This window comes from Schistocerca americana, chromosome 4 (assembly GCF_021461395.2).
Source record: "Schistocerca americana isolate TAMUIC-IGC-003095 chromosome 4, iqSchAmer2.1, whole genome shotgun sequence".
NCBI lineage: Eukaryota > Metazoa > Arthropoda > Insecta > Orthoptera > Acrididae > Schistocerca > Schistocerca americana.
In genome coordinates, this window is record NC_060122.1 from 535,911,567 (window position 1) to 535,925,885 (window position 14,319).

At 37.3% G+C, this 14,319-nt stretch overlaps 1 protein-coding gene across 3 annotated transcripts in view; it reads left to right on the plus strand.

Moving 5' to 3' along the window:
- The first annotated feature begins 5,449 nt into the window (after nucleotides 1–5,449).
- Nucleotides 5,450–14,319, plus strand: part of LOC124613248 (U4/U6 small nuclear ribonucleoprotein Prp3) — a 62,349-nt gene continuing 53,479 nt past the window's right edge. The window contains exons 1-3 of one of the 3 annotated variants that reach the window (XM_047141935.1): nucleotides 5,450–5,470; nucleotides 6,190–6,371; nucleotides 13,467–13,699. In XM_047141935.1, the coding sequence (XP_046997891.1) occupies nucleotides 6,221–6,371; nucleotides 13,467–13,699 (384 nt within the window). In that variant the 5' untranslated portion in view covers nucleotides 5,450–5,470; nucleotides 6,190–6,220. The other 2 variants (XM_047141932.1, XM_047141934.1) reach the window with 2 other exon arrangements.

The following is a 14,319-nucleotide window of genomic DNA, read 5'->3' on the forward strand; positions in this document are numbered from 1 at the left end:
ATAATGGTTCAAACAGCCCCCCCCCCCCTCCTTATTGGGTCATTACCTGCTATACATGTGTTGTAACCTCAAGCCGCTGCCTCACAAAAGTCTACCTGTTGATGTCTATAGGTCAATTCGCCCTGGACATCAATGGAACTGAAGGCAACATCACCATCAAATGGAGATGTGTTCACAGATCAAGGAACATCAAGACAGTGTGACTTCACTTATCCCAGTACTAAGGGATAAAACAGAAGTTATGAGACACCGTTATTGGAATGTAGTACGAAAAGTATGGAATCAACAAAGATAGAGTTTATTACTAGGCCTACTCAAAGCAAATTTACGTCCAATGTTCTAGAGAGGGGCTGTTTGTTAAATTTCCTGTATTCAGCTGAGAAGTGAAAGAATAGAAAAAGTGTTTTCTAAACATTTCTAAACATCAACATCTATTTGGTAGAGAGAATATTTACACTTTAAGACATTAATCATTATGGTTTGTTCTCTTTCTGAGTATCAAATAATATCAAAACGAACTGTATTTTTCATCTTCAATAGATCTTTTTTTTCACTGTTCAAAAAGGATTTTCATTGAAACATGTTCCATTAATTTACATCCTCATTTGTGCACATACACCACTGTTGTAGAAGAATACTCATTAGAAAAAATCCAAGTCCTCAGGATACCTTTTGCAACATGTCATGGAAACAAATAGAACAGCAATATAAATATTTAAATAACGCAAAAGAACAAAATTCACTATTATAACATGAACGAGTACAACGAGAATACGTCAGATGTTAGTAACTGAAGCCTGTCTCCCCCCCCCCCCCAACCAACGTCATAGTCAAAATTCTATTCCCAAAAATCGTTGATGTTTCCATCACGTTCCATTGTGATTTGTTGACCATTTCTGCCATTGCCACTCTTTGGAATTCAATGAGGGTTATTTTGACGTTTTGGTCACCAACATCTAGTTGGAATAGACCAATGTGACAGTACATTTGGCAGTAACTAATCGAACAGTCCCATGACAAAAAATCTTTTATGTGCAGACCTTATCACAATTCCAAGCATAACAGACATAAAACTAACCAAGCAAAAGTAGTTAAAGAAATCTTTTATGCTCAAGTTCAGTCTTCCTGTGATATTAAGATCACTTCACAGTTGACATGAACGGAATGTCAAAACATTCCAAAATGCATTCCACATAGCAGCGTTCACATAAGCCATCAATAGAAAGGAATGGGATGTCAACATCGAGGTCTCTCTGGGAGAAAGTAGATACTGGTGGCTTTGTCTGCTAGTATTGGAAATTAAGTGCACATAGTGCTGACAACATCTAATAAAGTACTTTGTTTCTGTTGCTGACAGTTTGGTATTATCAGGTTTAGTAACCAGTGCAATAGAATATCTGAAACCAGGCCTACATATAACATTGGTGAAATGGAAATGACACTCACTTCTCCCAAATAGGTAGCATCTATCATAAAAACCTTAAAATCAAAGTATTCCAGTGGTTATGGTAAATATCAATGAAATTAATCAAAGAGTGTTCATAAGAATAGAGTTCTATCTTAAGTCATTTGTGTAGCCAATGTCTTATCAGCAGAATATTTCCACACTGGCCAAAATATGCTGAAGTTACACCTCTTTACAAGAAGGGGATAAAGAAATACCGTCAAATCATCGACTGATATTACTTTTGTCAGCTGTTTTAAAATATTTGAAATGTTGCATTCAAATTTCTTCTTAGGTATCTAACTACAAAAATATATTGTGGAAGCCACAGTTTGGCTTCCTTAACAGTTCCGATATGGAGAAGGCTGTTTACACGTAGAGTGAGAATGCACTTAATTCATTAGATAACATATTAGAGGGGATTGGCATTTTTTGTGACTTGTCACAGGCCTTTGACTGTGTGACTCACAGCATTCTCTTAAGTATATCAGAATGTTATGGTGTCACAGGCAGTGCCGCAAAGTGTTTCAAGTCTTACATAACTAACAGGAACAAAGGGTGTCATTGTGCAGTACCTCTGGAGTAAGCAATCAGTCTTCATCTGATTGGGAATTAATTAAATATGGTGTTCCTAAGGAGTCCATCTTGGGTCTACTGCTTTTTTGTGTGTGTTAACGACCTCTCATCTATTACTTTGCCAGATGCTAAGTTTGCTTTGATTGCAGATGATACAAACATTGCAATAAATAGCAATTCAAGTACAGATTTGGAAATGGCTGCTAATCAAATTTTCACTGACAGTAATAAACAATTTAAAGATAATTCACTAAAATTAAACTTTGAAAAGACCCACCATATGCAATTCAGAACCTGTAAGAGATTTCCTTCCAGCATATGTACAAAATATGAAGACATGCAGACAGAAGCAGTGGACAGTGTTAAATTTCTGGGATTACAACTCAATAGTAAACTCAGTTAGGAATGGCATACCACAAACTGCTGAAGTACCTAAATAGGTCTGTATTTGCAATGATAATGATGCCAGATCTAGGAGATATAAATATTAATAAACTTGCAAACTTTGGTGACTTTCATTGTATTATGTCATATGGGATCATATTCTGGGGTAACTCATCAAACCAAGAAAAAAGTTTTAGAGTGCAAAAGCATAGAGTGCATAAGACTCATTTGTGGTGTAAATTTAAGACCATCATGTAGACACCGGTTCAAGGAATTGGGTATTCTAACCACTGCTTCTCAGTATATTTATTCCTTAATGAAATTTGTTGCAAATAATATGTCTCTAATTCCAACCAATAGCCCAGTACATAGTATCACTATTAGGAATAATCTACATAAAGACCTAAAATCTTACCTTGGTCCAAAAAGGGGTCCAATATTCAGGAACACTCATCTTCAGTAAACTACCAGCAATCATTAAAAACTTGGTTTCAGATAAAGTACAGTTCAAACAGAGTCTGGAAGACTTTTCAATAGTTAAGTCCCATAGTGCTCAGGGCCATTTGAACCATTTGAACTTTTCAGTACGCAACTTCTTCTACTGTAGATGAATGTCTTAACAGGGCCTGTTAGATCAGCTTAAGTAAAAATGTCTGTTAGATTTCAGTTTTGGCAGTACTTGGTCACAACAGTCAAGACTAGGTATTTTGTGTGTGATAAATTTATGAAAAACGTGTAATTATCATTTATTCTGACAGTGTACTAATTCTGTAACTATCAGCAGTTCTAGTTTACTGTGACATATTCATGAATCTTCACAATCTGCTGATAAATGATCGGGGAAGTGGGCATTATATTCAGATATTTTATGTTTTTTAAGTTATACTTCCTGAGATTTTCCACATGCATGAGAATCATCTCATTTTTGAGTTTATGCAACGAAAACTGAACCTAGTCTAACCTATTCTCACGTCACTTATGTTGCGGCAGTAGATTACATAGCTTCATTTCTTCTTTGTCTTCATTTTAGTGTTTGCTTTGGTTCTGTAATATGCTGCAAATATTTTTAAATCAAGAATCGAAAATTAAGAATTCGTCATTCATCATTTTACAACGAAACAGGCTTCTTCATTGTTGTGTAATACAGGATGAAGTAATACTTATGGGTTTATAGTGATATAAAATAACTTCAATTAACTGTAGTACACATATTAAGCATTATAATAATAAAATAAACTTCAGGTAAATTTCTAAGAGCTAGTGTCTGTAAGTTATACTATAGTGTAGTATGGTACAAACACTTTGCAATAATAATTGGACAGAGTATGTAGGACATGATTATACAAAATATACAAGCCTAATTATACAAAGCATAAACATATCACATAATGATGGAGGAGATTATTGTTTAATGTCTCTTCGATAAAACGGTCATTAGAGATGGAGTACAAGCTCGGATCAGAGAAGCATTGGGAAGAAAATCATCCATGCCCTTTCAAAGGAACCATCCCATAATTTTCCTGTAGCGATTTAGGAAAATCATGGGAAACCTAAATCAGAATCTCTGGATATGGGTTTGAACCATCATCCTCACAAATGCGAGTTCAGTGTGCTAACCGCTGTGCCACCTGACTTAGTGGACATAATGACATGGTAGATCATAGGAATATTTGTTTAGTACTAATATCCTCTTCAAGCATCTCAAATAATTATTTAATATGATAAAGTGGGTGACCTGATAATCAGATGTACCACATGATTGTAAAAAATTTTAGGTCCATAGACCGAACAGACTGGTACTTTCTTGAAAATTCTGAGTGTGTTCACTTTGTAAGAATTTCCTGTACTTGTTAACCTGTATCTTGGTATATCTAAATTAGCCTTAGCTCTGTTGCTGTGTTCATGAGTTTCCCCCCTACAGCAAATCCTGAAATATTATATCTAACATAGAGAAAAAACACATATAAGTATACATTTATAATTTTGAGTATTCTGAGCCTGGAAAAAATTATACATTGGACTTTTATTGTCTTTTTAAAATGTTCTTAATGTCATGGGATTGTCCCCATATAATCAGACTATACAACATACGTGACTGGAATAGTCCAAAGTATGTCATCCTAAGGTTATCCACATCTATGTCTATGTGATATAAGGTCAATAAATCCTTAGCTTCGAAATAAAGTATGACACCCAAGACACTTTTTCCGATATGTGATTGATATGGAGTCAGCGGAGTTTGGAGTCAATGTAAATACTTTAAAGTCTTACTGACTTATTTTCTATTTCATTAGACATTCCGTGATTACTTGACTATTTTTTCCATGAGCATTCTTCTAGAGGCCTGAAAGCAAAAAAATGATTTAGATTTTCAATACTTGGACAAAGGAAAAGCCTATACTGTGTATAAATAAGAACATAAATAGCGAGAAGACAGATCTATTGAAGTAGAAAGTACAGATGTTTTTATGTTATTCAGAACTTTAAAGAAAAATCACAATGGGTAAGCTATTAAATGCTCTATATTTTGGCTTATATATATTATCTGATGTGTCTGTAGGCCATGGTATATTTCCTCTATCAACAACAGCACGATGTTTTCAAATGTTTGGACAATACTTTTCCTATCGTTTCACTTCTCAGCACTTTGTACTACAAACTTCTCTTGTGTAATAGTGGAAAAGAATGAAAAAAGTTATTTAAATTTATGGCTCATCTTGATTAAAAGAAAGGATTGGTTATTGAGTGATAGAACACATCCTGAGTCATCTACGAATCGTCACTTTGGTAATGTAGGGACAGTGAACTAAAAATTAAAGAGGGAGGCAAAAGCTTGACTACAGTAAGCGGGTTCAAACGGATGCACGTTGTAGTCATACTCCACGCTCTTGGCCTATGACACGGAACTTTAATGATTGCAGAATCTTGTGTTGGTGGCAGTCAGTGATCTCTATAGTATGGCAGCTGTTGATGACAGAGTGGAGGCAAAGATCCCGTTGCAAAGATCCAAACTTGTTTTCGTATGTATAATCTTTGGCACCACGGTGTTTTACTGTTTGCATGGAGGTAGGAGTTTATTTGTGGGCTGTATGTGTTGTGTACTGTAGAGACACTGAGTTGTTTTGAAAAATACACTGAAGTTGTCTTTCAAGATACGTTCTTGTAGCATATTTTAGCCTTACCTGTTCTGTATGTGCTGTAATCCAGTAGTAGTTGTGTTTCGTGAACATAACCTGTAGGCTTCATTTCCGTCACTTGTGAGCATTTCATTTAATCTTTGCCTTGTAAACAGCTATTAAGTTTTCAGTACCACTTAAATATTATTATTTTAGTAAATACGCGTAGTAATGTACACACTGTAATCACAAGTCTTCGTAGCGGAGGATGTGTTGTTATCACTCACTATGAAAGTGTTATTAGCTAGATGAGCCTTTAGACATTCTGTCCAGAGGTGAAAATATGCAAATGCGGCCATGAAGGAAAGTAAGACGTTTCAGTTTGTTATTGAATTTCACAAAGAATTCCCAGGGTAAGGAAGAAATGAGACGATCTCGCCCATCATTCAAGTAAACTGAGTCAGTTTATGCAAACCTGATAACCACTCAATTCATTTGGCACTAAAATCATAGATTTCGTGTCAAAGATTATTTTTCGATGAGAATCGTGAGCGAGTGAATACAGTGTGGATTACCCATAATACTTATAGAACATTGTAGAGTGTGATATGTAATTTGCTTCATTCCTGTGATGAAATATCTAACTTATTACATACATTATAATTCCAGTTGTGATCGTTGTTGGAGCGCTCTTGTAACAATGACGTCATACTTGTCAAAAAAAGATGTAGAAGAAATGAAACCTTATGTAGACAAAGCAGTCCAAAAGTTTTTGGGCTTTAGTGAACCATCAGTAGTGACTGCAGCTCTTAACTGTCTAGCATCTGGATATGACAAGAGAAAAACCTCAAGTAAGTATTAATATTGTATGATTCGTTCTGTACAAAGTGTTTACAGTGTTACATATCCCATGATTTATGTAATAAGAGAGAATTTAGTATCCATGAATGCTGTTTTTTATGTGTATGGTATATTTACAGATAGAAACAAAACATAGAATTAGCAGATTCTGTCTCAAAAGCCCAAGTAGCATATATAAATTATGTAACATAAAGTAGGACCAGAGGTACCATACACACAAACTAAGTAGAACTGTGTGCTGTGTCTGATAGGAGGAACTATAAAGGCATTTCTCGTTTACGTTCACTCCCATCAGCCACTGCACCAAGTGGCAGTTTAGTGTGCATACATAGTACTGTTTTTCACATCAGAAGTTACAGTATAATTAACCATAGGCATACTTCATGACACTGATAATTTTGATGTGGAGTAATTAGAAACAGGGATGGGAGCTGTGTTGTGTATTACTGATTTGTATGATATTCATCAGGCATGAATTGGTTGTTGTTTTCCCGTGTATAACTGGGCCCACCTGTGTACTTCTTGATCTGGTGAGATGGGACAGTGGGTGAAATGCTGGAGCCGTTTCAAGTGTGCAAGTGTGTCGCTGTGAGATTATGATTCAAAGGATGTAACTGACTTGTAATTAAATGTTATCAGTAGCTATCTTGGTGGAAATACGGAAGTGTCCGATTCCACCCGTCTGCTTTGACCCATGACGTCACAAATATGGCGGAAACGACCATCCACTAAGACTCCAATATGGCGCCTATGATGTCATTACCTAAACATGACAACAAACACGAAAATACATTGTAAAACCAACAAACACACCTTCCACAAAAGCCTAATCAAACTAACAGGACAAGTATGGGAAATTGGGAGTTTTTGGGTGGAGACAAACTAAATATAAACACATGCCACTACATCCAATGAAAAAAAACACTAAAATAACAAGACACCATAACCTTCCCATATTCCACTACACATAAAATCTACTGGAATTGATCACTTCCCTTGACCTATGTAGGTCAACAGCAACTAGTGATACCACACTATAAATCTCAACACTTTCACCACCACCACCACCACCAATTTCGGCCAGCAGTACAGACATTTGCAAAAATGTTATGAGGGGTGACATGTTATCCCCCATCTCAGCATGTAACCGCGAACTGTTAAATTTCACTGTCATATCGATGCCTAACAAAAAAAGCCACAAAATAAATTAAATGCCTTACCACATGACAATCGGCAAACCAATACACCAATTGACCTATCAATCACATAAAAAAAAAAAAAAAAAAAAAAAAAACTGCCATCTGGTTTCTGTACAAATTATAAATAGCCTTTCGCTCCCTGTATTTGACCCCTGCCACCTTGAGAATTTGAAAGAGAGTATTCCAGTCAACATTGTCAAAAGCTTTCTCTAAGTCTACAAATGCTAGAAATGTAGGTTTGCCTTTCCTTAATCTAGCTTCTAAGATAAGTCATAGGGTCAGTATTGCCTCACATGTTCCAATATTTCTACGGAATCCAAACTGATCTTCCCCGAGGTCGGCTTCTACTAGTTTTTCCATTCGTCTGTAAAGAATTCTCGTTAGTATTTTGCTGCTGTGGCTTATTAAACTGATAGTTCGGTAATTTTCACATCTGCCAACATCTGCTTTCTTTGGGATTGGAATTGTTATATTCTTCTTGAAGTCTGAATGTATTTTGCCTGTCTCATACATCTTGCTCACCAGATGGTAGAGTTTTGTCAGGTCTGGCTCTCCCAAGGCCGTCAGTAGTTCTAATGGAATGTTGTCTATTCCCGGGGCCTTGTTTCAACTCAGGTCTTTCAGTGCTCTGTCAAATTCTTCACGCAGTATCCTATCTCCCATTTCATCTTCATGTACATCCTCTTCAATTTCCATAATATTGTCCTCAAGTACATCACCCTTGTATATACCCTCTATATACTCCTTCAGCCTTTCTGCTTTCCCTTCTTTGCTTAGATTGGGTTTCCAGCTGAGCTCTTGCTATTCCTACAAGTGGTTCTCTTTTCTTCAAAGGTCTCTTTAACTTTCTTGTGGGCAGTATCTATCTTACCTCTAGTGAGATAATCCTCTACATCCTGACATTTGTCCTCCAGCCATCCCTGCTTAGCCATTTTGCACTTCCTGTCGATATCATTTTGAGACGTTTGTATTCCTTTTTGCCTGCTTCATTTCCTGCATTTTTGTATTTTCTCCTTTCATCAATTAAATTCAATATTTCTTCTGTTACCCAAGGGTTTCTGCTAGCCCTCATCTTTTTGCCTATTGGATCCTCTGCTGCCTTCACTATTTCATCCCTCAAAGCTACCCATTCTTCTTCTACTATATTTCTTTCCCCCATTCCTGTCAATTGTTCCCTTATGCTCTCCCTGAAATTCTGTACAACCTCTGGTTCTTTCAGTTTATCCAGGTCCCATCTCCTTAAATTCACACTTTTTTGCATTTTCTTCAGCTTTAATCTACAGTTCATAACCAATAGATTGTGGTCAGAGTCCACATCTGCCCCTTACAATTTAAAACCTGGTTCCTAAAGCTCTGTCTTACCATTATACAGGGTGTTACAAAAAGGCACGGCCAAACTTTCAGGAAACATTCCTCACACACAAAGAAAGAAAATATATTATGTGGACATGTGACCGGAAACACTTACTTTCCATGTTAGAGCTCATTTTATTACTTCTCTTCAAATCACATTAATCATGGAATGGAAACACACAGCAACAGAACGTACCAGCGTGACTTCAAACACTTTGTTACAGGAAATGTTCCAAATGTCTTCCGTTAGTGAGGATACATGCATCCACGCTCCGTTGCATCGAATCCCTGATGCGCTGATGCAGCCCTGGAGAATGGCGAATTGTATCACAGCCGTCCACAATACGAGCACGAAGGGTCTCTACATTTGGTACCGGGGTTGTGTAGACAAGAGCTTTCAAATGCCCCCATAAATGAAAGTCAAGAGGGTTGAGGTCAGGAGAGCGTGGAGGCCATAGAATTGGTCCACCTCTACCAATCCATCGGTCACCGAATCTGTTGTTGAGAAGCGTACAAATACTTTGACTGAAATGTACATGAGCTCCATCATGCATGAACCACATGTTGTGTCGTACTTGTAAAGGTACATGTTCTAGCAGCACAGGTAGAGTATCCCGTATGAAATCATGATAATGTGCTCCATTGAGCGTAGGTGGAAGAACATGGGTCCCAATCAGGACATCACCAACAATGCCTGCCCAAACGTTCACAGAAAATCTGTGTTGATGACGTGATTGCACAATTGCATGCGGATCCTCGTCAGCCCACCCATGTTGATTGTGAAAATTTATAATTTGATCATATTGGAATGAAGTCTCATCCGTAAAGAGAACATTTGCACTGAAATGAGGATTAACACATTGTTGGATGAACCATTTGCAGAAGTGTACCCGTGGAGGCCAATCAGCTGCTGATAGTGCCTGCACGCGCTGTACATGGTACGGAAACAACTGGTTCTCCCGTAGCACTCTCCATACAGTGACGTGGTAAACATTACCTTGTACAGCAACAACTTCTCTGACGCTGACATTAAGGTTATCGTCAACTGCACGAAGAATTGCCTCGTCCATTGCAGGTGCCCTCGTCGTTCTAGGTCTTCCCCAGTCGCAAGTCATAGGCTGGAATGTTCCGTGCTCCCTAAGACGCCGATCAATTGCTTCGAACGTCTTCCTGTCAGGACACCTTCGTTCTGAAAATCTGTCTCGATACTAACGTACCGCACCACGGTTATTGCCCCGTGCTAATCCATACATCAAATGGGCATCTGCCAACTCTGCATTTGTAAACATTGCACTGACTGCAAAACCACGTTCGTGATGAACACTAACCTGTTGATGCTACGTACTGATGTGCTTGATGCTAGTACTGTAGAGCAATGAGTCGCATGTCAACACAAGCACCGAAGTCAACATTACCTTCCTTCAGTTGGGCCAACTGGCGGTGAATCGAGGAAGTACAGTACATACTGACGAAACCAAAATGAGCTCTAACATGGAAATTAAATGTTTCCGGACATGTGTCTACATAACATATTTTCATTATTTGTCTGTGAGGAATGTTTCCTGAAAGTTTGGCCGTACCTTTTTGTAACACCCTGTATAATCTATCTGAAACATGTCAGTATCTCCAGGCTTCTTCCACGTTATACAACCTTCTTTTATGGTTCTTGAACCAAGTGTTAGCTATGATTAAGTTGTGGTCTGTGCAAAATTCTACCAGGCAGCTTCCTCTTTCATTTCTTACCCCCAATCCACATTCACCTATTAATTTTCCTTCTCTCCCTTTTCCTACTGTCGAATTCCAGTCACCCATGACTATAAATTTTTCATGTCCCTTCACTATCTGAATAATTTCTTTTATTTCATCATACATTTCATCAATTTCTTCGTCATCTGCAGAGCTAGTTGGCATATACACTTGTACTACTGTAGTAGGCGTGGGCTTCGTGTCTTATCTTGGGCACAATAATGCGTTCACTATGCCTTACTCGCACTCCTATTTTTTTATTCATTATTAAACCTATTCCTGCATTACCCCTATTTCATTTTGTATTTATAACCCTGTATTCACCTGACCAAAAGTGTAGTTCTTCCTGTCACCGAACTTCACTAATTCCCACTATATCTAACTTTAACCTATCCCTTTCCCTTTTTAAATTTTCTAACCTACCTGCCGGATTAGGGGATCTGACATTACGCACTCCGATCCGTAGAACGCCAGTAGTTCGAAAGCTAATATGATGAAAAAGATGCATGCGTTTGTATGAGCCTATATTGAATTTTTAATTTTATTTGGTTCTTTGCACATTTTTACTATCAAAATGTCTATACATGCAGTCAAATATGGTACCAAGAACTGCTTTGCACCTGGACACTTGAATCTCCAGACAGTTTTCATGGACATGGGACAGGCTTCAAAAACCCAACTCAAACATTAATAAATAAAAGTCTAAGTAATTGTATTCCATAATACAGTGAGTTATAGTATACCAGAATATGAGGGTAATTTACAATTAATCGTCAGATGTGCTTTCAAGATTACAAGCTGCCTGGTGATATTTTCACAGACTTGGGCAACATAAATTAAAATGACAACTACTGCATTGAATGAATGCGTTTCCTCACATGCATAACGAACTTCAGAGTTTGTAAGGAACAACAAAGTTCATTGACATTTTGAAAAATTTCTCTTTCTTCTGACTATTGGAAGCAAAACATGTATAAAGCACATTTACGTACATATTGGTGCCGAAAATCGGTGATGTCTGATTCAATGTATCGCGATAACTTCTTCACGAGAAGCACTTTCTTGTTTGTTGTCAGTCAGAAATGAATAAGTTTGTAGGTACGTGATAAAGTTTTTAACTTGACTATAGAAATAAGTGACATAATACTTGCTGTAATAATAAAAACTGTTGTTGGTGGTGGTGGTGTTGTGGTCTTCAGTCCGAAGACTGGTTTGATGCAGCTCTCCATGTTACTCTATCCTGTGCAAGCCTCTTCATCTTCGAGTTACTACTTCAACCTGCATCCTTCTGAAACTTGTTTACTGTGTTCATCCTTTGATCTAACCTCCACAGTTTTTCCCCCCCAGTACTAAATTCGTGATCCCTCGATGTCTCATTGTGTCTCCTACCAACTGATCCCTTCCATTAGTCAGGTTGTGCCACAAATTTCTTTTCTCCCCAATTCTATTCAGTACCTCCTAATTAGTTACATGATCTACTCATCTAATCTTCAGCATTCTTCTCTAGCACCACGTTTCAAAAGCTTCTATTCTATTCTCGATTAAACTATTTATCGTCCACATTTCACTTCCGTGATGGATACAATCCACTTCCATACGTGGCTACACTCCGTACAAATACTTTCAGACAAGACTTCACGACACTTAAATCTATATTTGATGTTAGCAAGTTTCTCTTTTTCAGAATACCTTTTCTGTTCACTGCCAGCCTACATTTTATATCCTCTCTACTTACGCCATCAGTTATTTTTCCTCCCAAGTGGCAAAACTCATAACTACTTTAAGTGTTTCGTTTCCTGATTTAATTCCCTCAGCATCACCTGATTTAATTTGTCTACATTCCATTACACAGTGAAATAATGTTGGAAATTCAATAAAAGTACATGCAAACATACATGTGTTACCTTTCAAATGTAATATTACTTGTGTTGCAGAAATATAAATGGAAAAAAAAGAGTAGTAGGAGTCAATCCAGCTATCTACTAATTATTGCAAACCACGTGACTGCTGTCAGCTCGTGCTCAGTGTCACAATACACCAGTGCATCATAGATGCATAAAACTTCTCTTGTGATTTTCTCAAAATTAACCAAGTAGTAAGCCTTATTACTTGCACATTGTGTTGTTCTAATGGACTACTGAAAGTGCATGAAGTTTGAAGTAAATCAGTGATGCGAATGTTGTGGCATTCCCTTTTTAGTACTTTTCTTTCTTCTCTTTTTAAAACTGTGATAGCAGTTTTATCTTACTCAGTTATGGCCTAAAAATTCGATGAGAGAATGTGTGCCATGTTTACTCGTGGATAAAGATTAAGAAATTTTTTTTAACAAAACAAGAGCAACATACACTATACTTTACAGTGGAACCTTCAATTGAGTTTCTGTAAATCCTCTTACAGTTGTTTATGTCATGTCTCTCTTTTAACTGTTGAATTACATTAGTACTCCAGTTTCTGTATTTTACAAATTGATATGTGTGTGGTACTCAACTCTTGCATAGTTGAATTCTTGGATTTGAACTCTCTTGATGTTGCGAGAAGAACCTGTAAATAGTACACCCCATTGTTATTCATGCATTATCTTAAACTCTTTATTGCCCTTTGTGTTGTTAACTCCCTAGATGAAAAACTTCTTCTTTGGAAACCTCAATTTTTCTGCTGATTTTTATGTAGTGTCGTCTGTTTGATAACATCATTCATTTGTGATTTTTGTGTTATTGCTGGTACTACTGCCATTATCGTCAAAGAACTGTCATCCATACTGGTAAATTAGATTGCATTTTGTTCCAGATAAGTTGGCTTCACTCCTCGATGAAAAGAAAGCAGCAAAATTTGCGGAAAAGCTGTTTGATTTGGCTGAAGACATAAAATCTGCGCAACGAAATAGCAGGAAACGCCATCATGAAAATGATACAAGGCAAGAAGATAGTTCCAAAAAGGCAAAAACCAAATTCACTGAGGCTGAGGCTCCAACAATTCCAGCAGCTGCTCAGCCAAGCCCTGGACAGCTTACAGCCATTCAGGTGAGTTCATCTTTTATACATTAAACTCTACAAAACTGTATTTGTCTTTCAATGTAGACTTATCATGACAGTTAAAAAATGAAACATTGCATTTTGGGGAAAATGCACCGGATGTGTCCTGCCAAAAATTGGCAAATTCAAATAAGGAGCTACCTCATATTTACTTACTATCCGTTGATGTTTTGTGTGAATGTAACTTTGCGTAAATAGTAGAAGAAAAACATAAAAGGACTACTAAAGAATACAGTTGATGTTTTTTGTAGTAGAAGAGCTCAATGTCAGTAAATGCTATGAAGGCTTGTACAGCTTGGGGGCAATAAGAGCGGAAACCGGAACTATGGGAATGTTGACTCTGCAAAAGAGTTAATCCTTGCTACGATCAGAGTTGTTTGACTCCTTCCATATTGCATTACACTTTGTCTTTCAACAGTGCAAAAAAATTCTTTTACTCTTTGTATTAGAGACCAAGTACTGATTCTGAACAGCTACGGTGGCACACTGCTCTGTTCTTTCCATGAGGAACCAGATAATGTGCCACTTTTACCACACATTTAGCTTTCTGAAGATAAGTTCCGACCTGCAATTCTGCCTCATGATCCACTTTTTTTCTTGGCTGAATT